A 17,009-nucleotide genomic window follows, 5' to 3' on the forward strand; every position below is an offset into this window, starting at 1 on the left:
TGGAACACTCCGATCTTACCTTACGCTCGGCGATCGAGACGGCCAATGCTCTGGAAGCTGCTCTGCACTACGCCGACGCTGTCCAGTCACGTGGTTCCCCGCTGGTTCCATGGACGCCTCAGACCCCACCGCCGCCGGCTCCCGCGAGCGAAATCGCTGCTGCCAGTCGCGATTCCACGAGCTCCCCGAACCCGACCACGGCGGTGGCCCGTCAGAAGCCTGTGCTTTGTTATTTCTGTGGCCTCAAAAAGCACCCCCGAAAACGCTGTCCAGCGCGAGAAGTGACCTGCTCAAGCTGCGGAAAGAAGGGCCATTTCGCCAAGGTCTGTAAGTCTAAACTGCGAGCGGAGTGCAGCGCTGCGGGTGAGATGTGGGGGCCGCCATCTTGCATGCCTGGATGTGGGCGGCCATCTTTGTCGGTGTCAGCATGCCCCGTCCCCGACCCTCCGATGCTTACCAGGTACCCCGACGGCGATTCAACTCTGGCCACTGTGACCCTCGACCAAAGCGCCCCACACCAGCTTGCAAGGTCCATGATGGACATCCAGGTGGAGGGGCACAGGACTAGATGCCTGTTTGACATGGGCAGCACTAAGAGTTTTATTCACCCGTACACAGTGCAACGCTGCGTACTTGCAACACGGCCAGTAAGTCAGAAGATCCATTTGGCTTCTGGGTCGCATTCCACAGACATCCGGGTGGGTTGTGTAACGACATTCGTGGTGCAAGGCACAGAATATCGGGACTTTGCGCTACTGGTCATGCCTAATCTGTGCGCACCTGTGCTATTGGGGCTGGACTTCCAGAGCCATCTCGAAAGTGTGACTATGGTATATGACGGGCCCCTCCCACCACTCACTGTCCGGAATCCTCAGTTCTGTGGGACTTCATCACTACTGACCACACACACACAGCGACACACACATCCCATCCAACACGACAGCTGCGCTACCGACACCACTTGCAGTCTCTCCACTCTCGAGGTCCCTCCCCCGCCGCGGTTCGCCAACCTGACCCCGACTGTAAACCTGTGGCGACTAAAAGCAGGCGGTACAGTGCGGGGGACAGGGCCTTCATTCAGTCAGAGGTGCAGCGGCTGCTCAGGGAGGGGATCATTGAGCCAAGGACACGCCCCTGGAGGGCCCAGGTGGTCGGATGGTGGCCCCACCCCACCCCCACGAACTCCTATTCTCTTTTCCCAGGAAGTCTGTCACTGGGACCACTCTACCAGTTTGGCTGACGTCCCCGGGGCCAGTGCAGCTCCGGAAACATGTGAGGAGCAATAAATACTCCCCGCTGGTCGAGAGGGTTCACCTTCTGCATGCGAACCCCCAGTATGCTTACATGGTCTTACCTGATGGGTGGGAGGACACGGTCTCCATCCGCGACCTGGCACCCGCAGGTGCAGCAGACCACTACCCTGAACACTCTCCGGTAACTATGAACCCTGTACCCGAGGTGACACCACGCTCACAAGGCCCTACACAGACTCCTCATGACACTTATATACCGGGCGTTTCGTACGCATATATACCAGGCGCCTCACACATGCGTGAGCTGGAACCAGCACAACCTCCGTCTCCTGTGCAATCACCAATGTTGCCGGCATCGGCGCAATCACAGCCGGTGCTACGTAGATCGCAGCGACAGATTCGACCACCTGATAGACTTGACCTGTAAGAAACTTCGCCACATGGGGACTCTTTTAAACAAAGGGGGGGGGTGAATGTGGTGAACTATGTGCCTGTCTGGACACGCCCCCTGCTGACTGCTCCTGTGGCTTCTCCCACAGGCCCCTGTATAAAGGCGATCGAGGTCTGATCCTCTGCCTCATTCTCCAGGATGTAGTATGATGGTCACTCACTGCTGGTTCCTTCTTCAGTCAATAAAAGCCAATATCTCGCCTTATGTCTCAGAGTGAGTTATTGATGGCGCATCAAGCTTCTTCATTCCTCTTTGACATTTAGCAGCCGATGTTTTATTTAGCTTTCAATAACCCCACCCTGCACTGGGTCACTTTAGTTTACTAGCTCTTGAGTGATTAATTTTGCTTTATTTCACCCTGCAGCTAGTAATCATAGATAACAAACTAGATGCCTTTCACCCATGCTCACACATGGAAATTTAGCACAATCATGCCCAATCCAAACACCTTGGAAATATTTTTAATGTTCATGTACTCTATCAAGTATGTAAACAAAATGTTTCCTTTAAACTTGTTTTGCAATTCCCGTAACCCATCATACAGATTTACTTTCAGTTTTGTTTTCCAAGATTGCAAAATTGCAAAATTGTGCAATTCAACTCCTTAACCCTTTCATGGCACTCCAGGAGACAAGTTAGATCAGCATGACAAATATTTTCTTCTCATTTTCTACTTCACATCCTCCTTTTTTTTTAAAAGGTTAGCACAGTAAAATCATAGCATCTTAAATACATATGGTGTGGAGATAGGCTCTTTAACCCATTGTGTACATGTCAATCATCAAACAACTACATGTCCACAATCCCTTATCCAAAATACTGAAATCCAAAAAGCTCCGAAAACCGAAGATTTTTTCGCCAACAGCTGACATCAATCAAGTGTGAAGTGACAGCACGAGCAGAAGCCGCTGGACGTCAGTTGTGGCTCAGCGCTCGTACTGGTTACACGTGCATTTGCTGTTCGCTGATATTTTGTGTTCACTGTTGATTTTGTGTTTAATTTCACTGTGAAAATGTCAAAAAGAGCTGCAGATACCCCTATGGGTAACAATGAGAAAAAGAGAAGGAAGCATCTATCATTACCAATAATGCAGAAAGTGGAGTTATTGCAGAAGCTTGATCGTGGGTGTCTGTGCGGCATCTTTCTGAAGAATATGGTGTTAGAACTATGACTGTATATGATTTAAAGAAATAGAAGGACAAGTTACTGAATTTTATAGTGACAGTGATGTTCTACATTTATTCCAATCCTGGCCCCAAGGATTTCGGATAAGGGATTGTGAACCTGTATTATCACTAATCTTGTTCTAATCACTTTTCATTCTACTGACAATTCCTCTTCCTCCCCCACCCCCAGCACCACCTGCAGATTCTACCATTCACCCAAATATTGGGGCAATTTACAGTGGCTATTTAACCTAATAACCTGCATGGCTTTAGGATGTTGGAGACAAATGGAAAGCTGGAGGAAATGCCCAGTCACAGGGATAAACCCTCACAGACATCTTCCAAGATCCAGGTCACTAGAACATTGAGGCAGAAGCTCCACAAGATGAGCCACTGTGACACCCATGAACTGCTGCCTGAAAGCTCCTGTCATCTGGAACTTGGGTGGAGTTTCCCAAACTTTCCTTGTGAGGAGGTTGATCAGAGCTGTGGTAGGTGATCAGTGCATGAACAGTCAAGGTCCTTCAGGGCTTGACGATAAGCAGTGAGGAAAGGGAAGGGGAGGGGAAAGTTGAGAGAGGAGAATGGGAGAAGTGAATGAGGATGTACTGCACCATGATGAGCCCATCTTTGATCTTAAGGGGTTAGGTACAACTTAGAGCAAGTTATAGTAGATAAAAGCTGTTCCATACAGATGCTGTGAGGGACATCCAAATTCTCAATGAAACTCATCAACCTCTTCCAGTTTCCTAGCTCAATATGGTATGTTAGCTTTAGTATAGGATACTGTACTAAAGAAAATGGTACTAGCAAACAAAGCTACCAAAGGCAACGTCCTCAAGTCAGGTCATGAAGCAATTCCTTTCACTTCTTCCTTCTATATCAGATGCGGTTCTGCTACCGTTAGAGCCTGCAGTTTGTCTTCAGGTGGTGTATTTTGGGTCAATAAGGCGATCTGGTACTTTGCTGTCTCTGACAGGCTGCGACCAAAGTGTGCAGTGTGGAGATGGAGCACGGGCTCATGATCGACTCAATTTTTTTGCAGGTTGGAGGGGATGGGCTTTGATGTTTGATGTTTTTTAAACGGGTTGGTTCCAGGGTCTTTGATTCGTGATTGTCCATGGGGAAGATGAATTTCAGGGTTGTATACTGCGTAGATGCTTTGACAATAAATGTACTTTGAACTTTGAACCCAAGAGAGAGACGGCAAAGTAGGGACATAACCAGGGATAGGAGTGAGGAGAGGGAGCAGGAGATTGGAGGTGGGGTGAAGTTGTAGATGAAAGGGATAATAGAGTATGAGGAGGAGTTTGGAATGAGGATATAAGAACTGAACGACAGAGGGGAGCAGGGTGGAAATAAACAGGAGAATAGAGCTCAGGGAAGAGTTCAGAGTGGGAGAGGATAAACAGGTTTGTGGGTGAGGGGAAGAGGATTGGAGTTGAGACAATGAACAGGAGCATTGGGTCAGGGAGGAATCTGGAGTGGAGATATCGAACAAATGTTCTGAGCCAGATTTCTACAGGGCATTGATCCTGGCCCAATAATTTTTAATGTACTTATCGATGACTTTCCTTCCATTATAACTTCAGAAGCAGCAATGTATGCTAATCATTGGATAATGCTCAACTCTATTTCAGCTCCTCAATAAAATTAATTTGAGTTGAGAAAAATGGAGCCAGGCTGCATCTAAGAACCATCCTGGCCAGTTACAGAACAGATCAATCCAACGCCTTTCAGCATTTCAGTCACCTACCAGAGATGGAAGGACATAGTTTATAAAAAGGGATTTCGATATAACTGAACTTCATTTACAAAAAAGATACTCTTAACATTAAATGTGTTTAATTAGGTAACAAAGTTGTCAATTTTCGTATGGTTCTAATTGGAAAAAGACTAATAAACTCCAGTGAAATTTAAGCAACTTTAATTTGCATCTATAAATCAAATGTTCTGGAAAGGAAAATTAGTTGTGGTTCCTACACGGACTTTGATCAATTTATTATAGACCACCTTGAGAAAGCAAACAAAGTAGGAAGGGTAGTGAATCTGAAGAGAGGAGTTTTTTTTTTAAAGGAATCTTATTATACTCTGTTCAATTTAACTAATTAAAAATTCAAAATGGAAATCATTCAATTCAATTCAAGTTTAATTGTCATTCAACCATACATGAATACAGCCAAACGAAGCAGCATTACTCCAAGGTCAAGGTGCAAAACACAATTCCAACAGTCCACACAACAAAGCACTCATAGTACATATAAGATAGCAAGCACATAAAGGTATCAGTAAGGTACAGCTACGTAATAAAAGAGCCAAAACTCAAGCCGTCAATGCCGCAGAAATCTGTAGTCAACCACAAGAGAGCTTGTCTTGTACTGAGTGAACGCTGGGGACGGCACTGACTCCAGCCTGGATGCTGCGTCCTCGGTGGAGCATACCGGCTCCGAAGCCTCTCTCCTGGTGGCAGTGAACAGGCCACATGGTGGCGTGAGGCCTAGTCCTTGCTGTGAACGAGCCCATGCTGCTCCCCACCCCCTCCACCAATAAATCAGTGAATTGAACTCGCGGCATTTCATATTAACAATGTCCAAATGTTCTTCCAGTCACAAGAAAAGCGAGCAAGATGGTCACTCACTGCTAGACAGCACATCTCCTTCCACTCAGGCAGCGGCACAATGCAAAGCTCCTTCATCTTCTCCCCCAGTGAGCAAATCACTGATGGGGTAGACTGGCAGTACTTTAAATTCCTAATGTTCAGCAGAATCATGTGATGCGTAAAAATGCACAGTTGATGCAAGTTCTTCAAATATTGTAAAGATTTAACATCAAATAATCAAAATGATGCCATTGAATAAACATAATCTCATTAATTATAAACAAATCATTCACAGTGAATTCTTTTGGCTGTAGAAGTTACAACATAAGCAATATTTTCCTTTGCATTGTTTCTCATAATATTTGCATTGAACCTGATCTTAATGTGCCACCAACTATACAAGATAAAGAAGAAAAATGCTTTCCATTTCTATAGGAACAGATGTGTCATTGCAAGTCATTATAATGCCAGAAGTGTATTTAATTAAGTGTAGTCATTGTTACTGCTTGGTAGATAGCAAGAATGAGATGGACTACAGATTTTAATGATTTGTTGGCTGACAGTGAGGAAGTGATGAAAGCAGCAATGTTCAGGAGGCTCATTTTAAAGTGAAGTCGGATATCTTGGGGGGTTGTAAGGCAGGAGGAGGTTACAGAAAGAGGACAAGATCATTAAAAAGATTTGAAAATGATGAAAGCTTCAGAGTTAAGGAACTTCTTAATTGCAATGAAGCTGATGGGAATAATGCTGGTGCAAGTTGGGACATCGGCATCAGAGACTTCATTGAGTACAAATTTACAGAGAGAAGAAGGTTGCAATCAAGTGTTCGCTACAAGAGGAAATCTTACATGTCACAAAGACGGATTATAGGCAGAGGCAGAAATGTGTCATGTTACACTTGTGGAAGTAGGTGACGGAAATGGTGGCGTAGAGATATGAGATCTGAACATCAACTCAAATCAGGCATGACAGCAGTGTTGCAAATTATCCAGTTTAGACACTGTTAGGGAGAAGCTTAGAGTCAGTGGCAAGGATCTGATGTCTCTGCTGGGGCTGAAGATTTTTGGCTCAATATTTGAACAGTGGATGAAAGTTCAGACTTGAACGTCAAACAAAAAGTGCAACAATTTAAAGAGAGACAAAAGGTTGGAGGAGTTATCCTAAGGTAAAACTGAGTGATATCAATGCACAGGTGGAATATCCATTGTGCATTGTGCAATGTGCAGTGTGCATTTTCTATGCAATATCTTTATTGAGAACCATGTCGATTCCATGTCGGGATTGAAGTTTGCTTTGGTGCAATTCCTTTAGCACAGACATTAAACCATGATCCTGGTTTTCTTGCCTGGCATACTTTCGTCAGCTCTAGACAGGCAAAGCAAAATTCAACTTGGCACCTGCAACAAGTAATATTTTTACATCCCGTTTGGTTGTGTTCGAGCAGCTTACCACATGTTGGGCAGGCTCGAATGGAAGGGCAATTCTTCACTACAGTATCTAAGAGTCTGACTAATGGGCAAGTGCGTAGTGTGTCCAGTTCTACATTGGTGCACCCTTCATTATCACATCGGTCAGAACGTGGGCCACGTCCCTTCCACGGTTTCAGGCACTGCCAACAGAACTCGTAAACATTCCCCTTTTCTGCAGTACAGATAGTGCAGCGGACACTCAAGTTACTCAGGTCTGAGCGTTCAACAAATGTTCCACATCCAGGACACTGTGGATAAAAGATAAGCAGAACAACATTTGCTGAAATAAATTACTTCACACTGATAACATTTTTAATGCATGCAACTAAATATATGAGTTTCAAATGTCAGAGGCTGCTGTGACTAATTTTTCCACAAAATGATCAAACTTTCTTTAATTCCTGATGAAGTCTGCTTCTTTTCTGAGAATTTGCATTTGTATGCTTACTAGGTTAGGCCTTAAACCTTTCCTTCATATCCCGCTAAACTGTTGGGCTCATGAATAGATTACAATTTTTTTTAATGCATTTTTGGTAATTAGAAGACAATAGAGAAATTTGTTTGTGATAAGAATATTGAGCATTGAAGCAAAATGAATTTGTTATTTCAAAGAAATTTGCTAATTCTAAATTGCACATATATAGTTTCTACCCACAGAATGTAGACATGGACATATGTCTATATGTCTATGTGAATCTATTGCGTCAATTTGAACATGCTAATCAAAGAGGTAACTCTCAATTAAATATTCATTATATGCTGACAACAAAGTATTTTCTATGAAGCAAATGTAGTGCAGACACAAACATTGAAACACACACTTTGTGAGACTTACTGATTTGTGAGATCAGATTGTGAGACTTACTGATTTGTATTCACAGTACTCAGCTGCAGCCAGTACAGCAACTGTTTCCTCAAAATGCAGCTGCTCCTCTCTGGTCAGTACTGCCAGCTTGCGAACTTCATGGTAGGGCCATTCCTGTCTGCATTTCTGTCCATCAGCTTTCACCGCTGGGCAGTGGAATTTGTACTGACCCTGTAATTTCAAATTTTATTAAAATTTAATGGTTTAAGTTGCTTTCGTCCTAGATAATGAGAATGGCAGAAATAACTATGTCATTTTACCCAACTCTTCAATGCCACATTCTCTCTCTCAAATCACTGCCTGAGCCCAGGAGTGTTGAACACTAATGTCCAATCCAGTGCAAGGAAGATTCACCACATTGTTTATTCCTCATGAAGAGAGACTAAGTTAACTATGTTTGTATTTACTGGACCTTAGAAACATAGAAACATAGAAAATAGGTGCAGGAGGAGGCCATTTGGCCCTTCAAGCCTGCACCGCCATTCAGTATGATCATGGCTGATCATCCAACTCAGAACCCTGTACCTGCTTTCTCTCCATAACCCCTGATCCCTTTAGCCACAAGGGCCATATCTAACTTCCTCTTAAATATAGCCAATGAACTGGCCTCAACTGTTTCCTGTGGCAGAGAATTCCACAGATTCACCACTCTCTGTGTGAAGAAGTTTTTCCTCATCTCGGTCCTAAAAGGCTTCCCCTTTATCCTTAAACTGTGACCCCTCGTTCTGGACTTCTCCAACATCGGAAACAATCTTCCTGCATCTAGCCTGTCCAATCTCTTTAGAATTTTATATGTTTCAATAAGATTCCCCCTCAATCTTCTAAATTCCAGCGAGTATAAGCCTAGTCGATCCAGTCTTTCTTCATATGAAAGTCCTGCCATCCCAGGAATCAATCTGGTAAACCTTCTCTGTACTCCCTCTATGGCAAGAATGTCTTCCCTCAGATTAGGGGACCAAAACTGCACACAATATTCTAGGTGCGGTCTCACCAAGGCCTTTACAACTGCAGTAGAACCTCCCTGCTCCTGTACTCAAATCCTTTTGCTATGAATGCCAACATACCATTTGCCTTTTTCACTGCCTGCTGTACCTGCATGCCCACCTTCAATGACTGATGTACAATGACACCCCAGGTCTCGTTGCATCCCCCCTTTTCCTAATCGGCCACCATTCAGATAATAATCTGTTTTCCTGTTCTTGCAACCAAAGTGGATAACCTCACATTTATCCACATTAAATTGCATCTGCCATGAAATTGCCTACTCACCTAACCTATCCAAGTCACCCTGCATCCTCTTAGCATCCTCCTCACAGCTAACACCGCCGCCTAGCTTTGTGTCATCTGCAAACTTGGAGATGCTGCATTTAATTCCCTCATCTAAATCATTAATATATATTGTAAACAACTGGGGTCCCAGCACTGAGCCTTGCGGTACCCCACTAGTCACTGCCTGCCATTCTGAAAAGGTCCCGTTTATTCCCACTCTTTGCTTCCTGTCTGCCAACCAATTCTCTATCCACATCAATACCATACCCCCAATACCGTGTGCTTTAAGTTTGCACACTAATCTCCTGTGTGGGACCTTGTCAAAAGCCTTTTGAAAAATGAGAAGGGATCGAAGTCACAACCAGGTTGAGTTGGTTGAAAGTAAACTTTTTTTAAAAGTTACACTCTCGACACCACCCGCACCCACAATATTTTTACCCGATAGAGTTTTGTCAGGTACTCCTTGGTGGAGGCACTAAATATTACTACATCCTCTCTCATATCTTTGCAACAGATTCTCCTGACAAAATGTAAAATCAAAGAAATCATTGAAAATAAACTTGCAGTGTAGATCTATTTACAATTTTACAGTTAAGTAAATTAAATTTTACGATTTTACACTTTTCAGTTCTGAAATCGCAATTTCTTACCTGATCCAGAAGGCTTCGACACCATGCAGTCAGAGAGTTTGGATCTACTGCGTGTTTGCAGGACATTTCTGCCCGTAAAACATTGGGATCATAGTCTCCTGAAATAACAAGTGATGCAGTCATTTTATCCGATGGAAATGGTGAGTCGCCGAGTATTTGCATCTAAATTCCAGTCAGAAAATGAAAATTAACTGAATCCACAGACTGCTCTCTTGGAAATCTAAATATGAAAATAGCCATGAGAAGCAAAAGTCACAATGGATTTGGTCTTTTAAATATTGTTTTTACTAATGCCCCTATTGTATTCAGTAGTTCCTTCCAATTGTATAGAATAACTATAAATATTCTCAAGGAAAACATGCATTTGAGACCCTTTTCCCAGAATATTGATTTCCATCCACCTGTATGTTTCACATATTGGCTGACAGCTGTGAGTGAATCAGAATGAAATGCCTGAAATAGGCTTGACAGAATAGGATTGGAATATCCTTCACAGTGGTCCTGGAGAAACAGGGATTTAAATGTTAATGGTCTTGAGCAATGCTGTGGGCATCATGGAAATACTAACTGAGCACCTTTATTCATTTCCTTGATGCTGGGACACATCAACAGTGATGTATCCTGGGGTCATTGTGTGCTTCGGGTCTTTCGATAGCAGACTCACCCAGGTGACCCAGCCAGGGTTGATCTGTCCCAGTGGCACTGGTCCACCGGTCACACCTCCTGATCCAAAGCCTCCTGGAGGTTTGTTCAGCAGACTCTGTGATGGTCCTGATGGTTCTTTTCTTTGCAGCCCCCATAATTCCAAAAAGAGAGTAAGTTCTGCCCAGCGAATGGCCAGCAAAATCTCTACACCCCACCTCTACAGGCTCACATCATTCCCTTCAACGCTGCCTGTGGTACCGCTCTTCCAGTCCTTGGTATTTGACTTTCTTCGGTTCAAATGCCTCCTCATTCTGGTCTTCCCAAGGAATTGTCAGTTCTACCATTCATTGTTAAAATGTATCAGAGATGAGAATATAGACAGTTAAATGGACTGTTTTATTTGCAAAGTGCCTGGCTCCACCCCAATTCAGGTATTGGCTGTCCCAATGGAACTGTTCACTTTTCCCCATGTCTGTGTCCAGGGTACAATGAATTGTGACCCATTTCTCCCACGTCAGTACCTCAGACAACCAATCAAATCCAGGGTCAAACTAAGGAATTTTTATATATATAGTGTGGCTTCTTTAGAACTTTTGCTCACGTGTGCAAGGAAGAGTATTTAGATCCCGATATACACTGTCCCTTATAACCACTACATGCACTTTCACTCTCGCATTCTCCTGTACATATGGAAGTCAGCTGACAGTATTTAGACAGGTTTTAGATATTGAAAGCTGGAGGTTCAGTGACCCCAAAATCTTAGTGCACTATGAAACAAAAATTATCATATTACCATGACCCTGTTTATTCCAGATTTAAACTACATATATGATTTAAATCTGGCAGTGAATTCAACTGTTTCAAACTTCCAAAATACATCCAGTAATAAAAAAATTGTATTTATATTTACCTGTGATTTCATCTTTTCCTTTCACAAACTTTAGAGTGCGATCACTTTGGTCGTAACGTTTCTCTCCCTGTTCTTGTACAGTTGTCATCTTCCGAGCTGCGGAGCAGAAACTTTCTGTAATAGAACCCTCTCTGGAAAGTCCCTTCACCAACAACCCTGGAATAAGACAACTACAACTATCAATCACATGATACTGCACTTTGGTACTTCGTGTTTACTTGCCGGAAGGCACACCCCTTCAGGAAAGGAAACTGCTCTGAATACATTAACACATTCCTTTCCACATAATAATGTTTACAGCCAATTCTTCACACTGTTCAGGGATGGGTTATGATTTTATGTAGGAGTCCTGCTTCCATGGGTGACACCGGTGACATGCACGTCTTTGCTTAACATTAATTACACCAAGAATGTGCGTCAATGGATGTTACAGGTGCTCCCAAAAAGGGCCAATGGGAACTTTAGGACCCTGTGATGTTAAAGGAATGACAATGTTGAGTAGGTGAAGGACCTGAAGGGCAACCTGCCCAGGGCAATTGCTGATAATGTTCTTCTGCATCATTGCAATCAACCAGGATGTAGGTACCTCCAAATCCCTTTGGGGACTTGTTGTCATGCATTGTGAATATTGTAACCATGCAGGGGTTTCTAATGGAGGAGATAAATGTTATGCCCAATATTAAGAATGCCAATTATGTTAACTTTTCGGCCTCTTGATGTTGCTGACATGTTGATACATCTCCAGCCATTCAGCCAAGTATTTCTCCAGCTTCCTGCCTTGTGTAATGCCCTGGATAAGATTTCTACTAGGCAGTGAGGTGCTTTGCTTTAGCAGTTTTCTGTAAGAGCAGTGTGCCCTGCTGGAAAGAGTGTTTTGGCTTTGGCTAAAGATAAGTAGCCATATTGTCCTGTTTAGGAATGTTGTGTCAGTCACTTGGGACTGTGGGATGTGAAAGAAAGTTTTAGAGATCTAGGCAGAAGAGTTTTCTGAAACACAGTAGTCTGGTTTGTGGTCCTTTGCTGGGAGGTGCGCAGAGAAGAGCACCAGGGGAGACATCCGGAGGATCCAATCCCAAGGGGAGACCCAATGACAAGGAGCACTTCCAGAGGTGCAGGATTCCAAGAATGGAAGTTCTACCTGCAGCTGGGAAAGAGAATTCAGCGAAGAGATACACCCCTGACCACTCCAGAATGAGCTCCAATGTTTATGTGCATGTTGATCTGGTTTAACTGTAATGGGTCCTTTTACTTTCTTTTCTTTTTCCTATTAACTGTTTGATGAAGCTGAAATTGGTAAATCTATTGGTGCTCTTGGAGCATTATAAGAGGGCTTCAACAGATGGAGTACCGACTACTCGGACTCTGTCCTGCTATCACAATCACAGATTTCAATAGGCAGCCAATGTTTTGCTCAATAGCAACGGGCAGCTGTCAACTGCATGAGATTTTGTAATAATGGTGCCCCAAGACCAAAGAAGACAGACCTGTTTCTTTATTTTTGCTGTTACCACAAACCTACAAGTTGTGAATACTGGCCCATTATCAGCTCCAATCAGATTGGTAGTGAAGTGGAAACTCAAGAGACTTCAGATGCTGATATCTACAGCAAAAATAAAAACAGCTGAAAGTAAGACACACCCTTTCTGAATTCATTTCCACATTTCAGATGCTGTCAAGGACAACTCCTATGCTACTTTCACCCTGCAGAAAAGTTTTCAAAGGGTATTCCAGTTTCACCCTACAGTGCAAAGGCATGTTGGTGAAGGGGTTCATTAGTTACTGTAAATTATCCAACATTATGTGAAGGGTAAGAGAATTGGAGTGGAGTTAATGAGCACGTGAGAGAAAATATGTCATATATGGGGAAATGCATATCAATGGGTTTACTCTGATAGCTGCCATAGACTCAATGAGACAAATAACCTCCTTCTAAATTGTTAAGAAAATAAATACCTTTTGGCACCATAAAGTCAGTGATATACATTTGAAGTATAGTGTTTATGTGAGAATTACAGCTGCCAACTTGTACAAGGAAAGGTCTCACCTGCAAAGAGCATTGTGATAGAGACAGGATAATTATTATGTTCAGTATGTTCAGATTCATATTGTTATAAAAGTTCCATTATAGGCATATAATATCTCTCATTGCTTATTCTAACAAACAGAAGTCTGTTTACAATTAATTGAGTTCTTATTTTTCAGTTCATAGTCCGAAAGATTTTGACACTGGATGTGTTCATCTTAAGTAAGTCCTGAGTTTCCATGCAACACACACAAAATGCTGGTGGAACACAACAGGGCAGGCAGCATCTATAAGGAGAAGCACTGTCGTCAGGATTAGTCCTGACGAAGGGCCTCGGCCCGAAACGTCAACAGTGCTTCTCCTTATTGATGCTGCCTGGCCTGCTGTGTTCCACCAGCATTTTGTGTGTGTTGCTTGAATTTCCAGCATCTGCAGATTTCCTCGTGTTTGCCTGAGTTTCCACAGTGCTTTACTAATCTTTCACTGCATTACCTCCATTTTAATTACTGGTCCTGTAATTTAGACTTCTCTGTTAAAAGTAAATATAATATTCCCATCTAGTTCAGAATATTAATATCTTATGCACCTCTCATCATTTTTATGCGTTACAGACAAAATGCTACAGGAACTCAGCAGGTCTGGCAGCATATATAGAAATGATTAAGCAATCGGTGTTTCGGGCCACACCCTTTATTATTCATTAACAAACTCCTTTGCTTCATTTAACATTAATTGAGGGAGAAATTTCAGTAAGCTCACCAAATCACACCCCCTCTGCTACTTAGATTCAAAGTTCAAAGTACACTTATTATCAAAGCACATGTTTGTTACTATCTACTACTTGGAGGTACATTTTCTTGCAGGCATTCAAAAGAAAATATGAAATACAATGGAATTTCACTGAAATCCATACATAAAGATTGACAAACAATAAATGTGCTAAAAGAAGGCAAATTGCGCAAATAAAACTGAGTTGTACGGAGTCCTTGAAAGTGAGTCTGTAGTTCATTAAGTGATTTCAGAGATCTGATGAAGGAATTTATCCACTCCATTTCAAGAGCCTGATGGTTCTAGGGTTCCTGAACCTGGTGGACCAGAGGCTTCTGTATCTCCATCTTGATATTAATAGTGAGAAGGGAGCATGGTCTGGATGTTGGGGGTCTTTGGTGATGGATGCTGCTTTCTTGCGGCAGTGCTCCATGTAAATATACTTAGTGCTGAGGAGGGCTGTAGTCCACACTTTTCTATTCCTGGGCATTAGTGTTTCCATACCAGGTCATGATGCAACCAGTGAGGAAACTCTCCATTATGCATCTATAGAAGTTTGTCAAAGTTGTGGGTGACATGTCAAATCTATACAAATTTCTAAGAAAGCAGGGATGCTGTTGTGCATTCTTTGTGATAGTACTTGTGTGCTGGCCCCAGGAGCCTCTGATATGTTAACGCCAAAGATTTCAAGGCGACTGAACCTCTCCACCTCCGATCCCCTAACGAGGACTGACTCATGGACCTCTGGCTCCTTATTCCTGCAGTTGCTCTTTGGTTTTGCTGATGATGAGTGTGAGGCTGTTGTTGTGACCACCAGTCAACTGGGTTTTCAATCTCCCTCCACATATGCTATTCATCACAACCTTTGATTTGGCCAGCAACAGAAGATTCATCAGCAAACTTAAACACGGCATTGAAGCTGTATTTAGACACACAATTCTAAGTATAAAGTGAGTAGAGCATGGGGGGAAGGGGAGGGAGCTAAGCACACTGCCTCGTGATGCACCTGTCTTGATGGAGATTGTGAAGGACATGTTGTTGCTAATCTGAACTGACTGTGGTCTGCCAGTGAGGAACGTGACAATCCAGTTGTACAGGGAGGTACCGAGGCTCACAGCTTGGAGCTTTGTGATGTTTTGAGGGAATGATAGTGTTGATCTGAGCTGTAATCAATGAAGAGTATCCAGATGTATGCAGCTTCATTGTACAGGTGTTCCAGAGCTGAGTGAAAAGACAATGAAATGGCTAACGATATTGACTGTTGTGCCGGTAGGCAAGTTAAAATACATTCAAGTTACTTCTGAGGTAGGAGTTGATATGTTTCATAATCAACTTCTCAAAAGCAATTCATCCTAGTGTATGTGAGTCAATTGGATGATAATTATTGAGGCAGGTTACCACGCTCTTCTTGGGCACTGGTATGGTTGAAGCCTGCTTGAAGCATTTAGGTACTTCAGACTTCCAAAATGTAAGTTAAAGATGTCCATAAACACTCCAACCAATTGATTAGCACAGTTGTTCAGTGCCTGGCAAAAGTATTATTAATAACTATTATTATAATAATTAATAAATAACAACAATAATTAAACCCTATATTATTATTATTGCTATATTTTTTTCACAGCTCAAGCTGGGGTAGATCCTGAGGTATGGGTATCACCAAGCACATTCAGTGGTGCTTAGTATTGTGGCTGTCTGAAGATTCACTTAGATATTGGTGTGTAGGCCTAATTGTTTAATGCTTTTGTGAAACGACTTTGTGATAATACCAATTGTAGATATTACTACTGAGGCATTCATTACTATTAATGAAAAAAATAGAACTGGCACATCGACCCCAAAACCCCTCCCCCACACAAACAAAAAATAAGAAAGTTCGGGTGAAAAACACAGAATTTAAAAACGATGATTGAAAAAAAAGTCTATAATTCAAGTCCACAGAAAACCTGGCCAACACTCTTCAGGCCCAATGGTAGACCTTTCCCTCTAGGCGGCAGAGCAATCAAAAGATAGGCGCCAGCACTCACCCTCCCCATACTCACCTTGTTCTTGAATCTCCCTCGTCAGTTTAATTGGTGAACAATGGAAGCTTTAATCGGTGAAATGGAGTCGAACAAAGCTTGCATCCCAGCCCATAGCCTTCTCGCCAAGAAGTTTGCACACACTGTTTCTGTCTCCCAGAATCATCTCGGAGTCGGTAGAGTGTTTAAACACCCAAGCTTCTGGATTCAACTCGATGTTTCAATCTCCCTCGTCACTTCAGTAGGTGAATAATGGAAGCATTGATCAACAAAGTTGAGTCAAACACTGGCATGCAGCCTGCCCACCACGAGGTTTGTGCACACTGCCTCTGCCTCTCAGAATCTTCTCAGAGACTGCAGAGTGCTGGAACACAAAAACAATTTCCAAACAGTAAATCGCAGGCTACAACAGCTCCAGAATCACATGCAAGGTGAAAAGCAAAATCAAGAGACATGAAAGAAGTGAAATATATGGATTCATGATCTGTCTGGAAGATGTTGACTGAAGGAGTGTTGTACACAGGCGCCATCTTGACCAGAAGTCAATAAGTGTTTGATTGCTGTATGTTATATGTGTTTGGAATGGCAAAATCTATTAAGTTAGTTGTTCTATCCTGTAATATCATATCCAGACAGTTATTATCCTATCTGTAATAATGGATTGGCTGTGATATAATTTGTAAGACCCTGAATCTAAAAGTGGATCAAGCTTGTATTTATAATAAGGTGTGGTGTCTTTTATGAGTTTTTGTTTTAAAGCAAGATTTTGGTGAATGATGTTTCCCACCTGATTGGGCCTTTTGTGACTGTGATCAAAGTCACCAGAGAGACACTGAAGCAGTGCATATAGAAGCCTTTATTCAGCCAGACAAGCAGCCATCATACTTGAGACACTCTTGGAAGAAGTTGCCTGCCTGGC

General features: G+C 42.7%; 1 protein-coding gene across 1 annotated transcript; it reads right to left on the reverse strand.

Moving 5' to 3' along the window:
- Nucleotides 1-5,008: 5,008 nt before the first annotated feature.
- Nucleotides 5,009-11,440, reverse strand: LOC132404977 (uncharacterized protein DDB_G0292642-like). Its single transcript, XM_059989632.1, has 4 exons — nt 11,279-11,440; nt 9,724-9,821; nt 7,805-7,975; nt 5,009-7,187 (listed from the first exon to the last, which is right to left on the reverse strand). Exons 1-4 carry the CDS (start codon nt 11,364-11,366, stop codon nt 6,720-6,722), a joined length of 825 nt encoding a protein of 274 aa, XP_059845615.1. The 5' UTR covers nt 11,367-11,440; the 3' UTR covers nt 5,009-6,719.
- Nucleotides 11,441-17,009: the final 5,569 nt, after the last annotated feature.

The sequence above is a fragment of the Hypanus sabinus genome, chromosome 2 (assembly GCF_030144855.1).
Source record: "Hypanus sabinus isolate sHypSab1 chromosome 2, sHypSab1.hap1, whole genome shotgun sequence".
Lineage (NCBI taxonomy): Eukaryota > Metazoa > Chordata > Chondrichthyes > Myliobatiformes > Dasyatidae > Hypanus > Hypanus sabinus.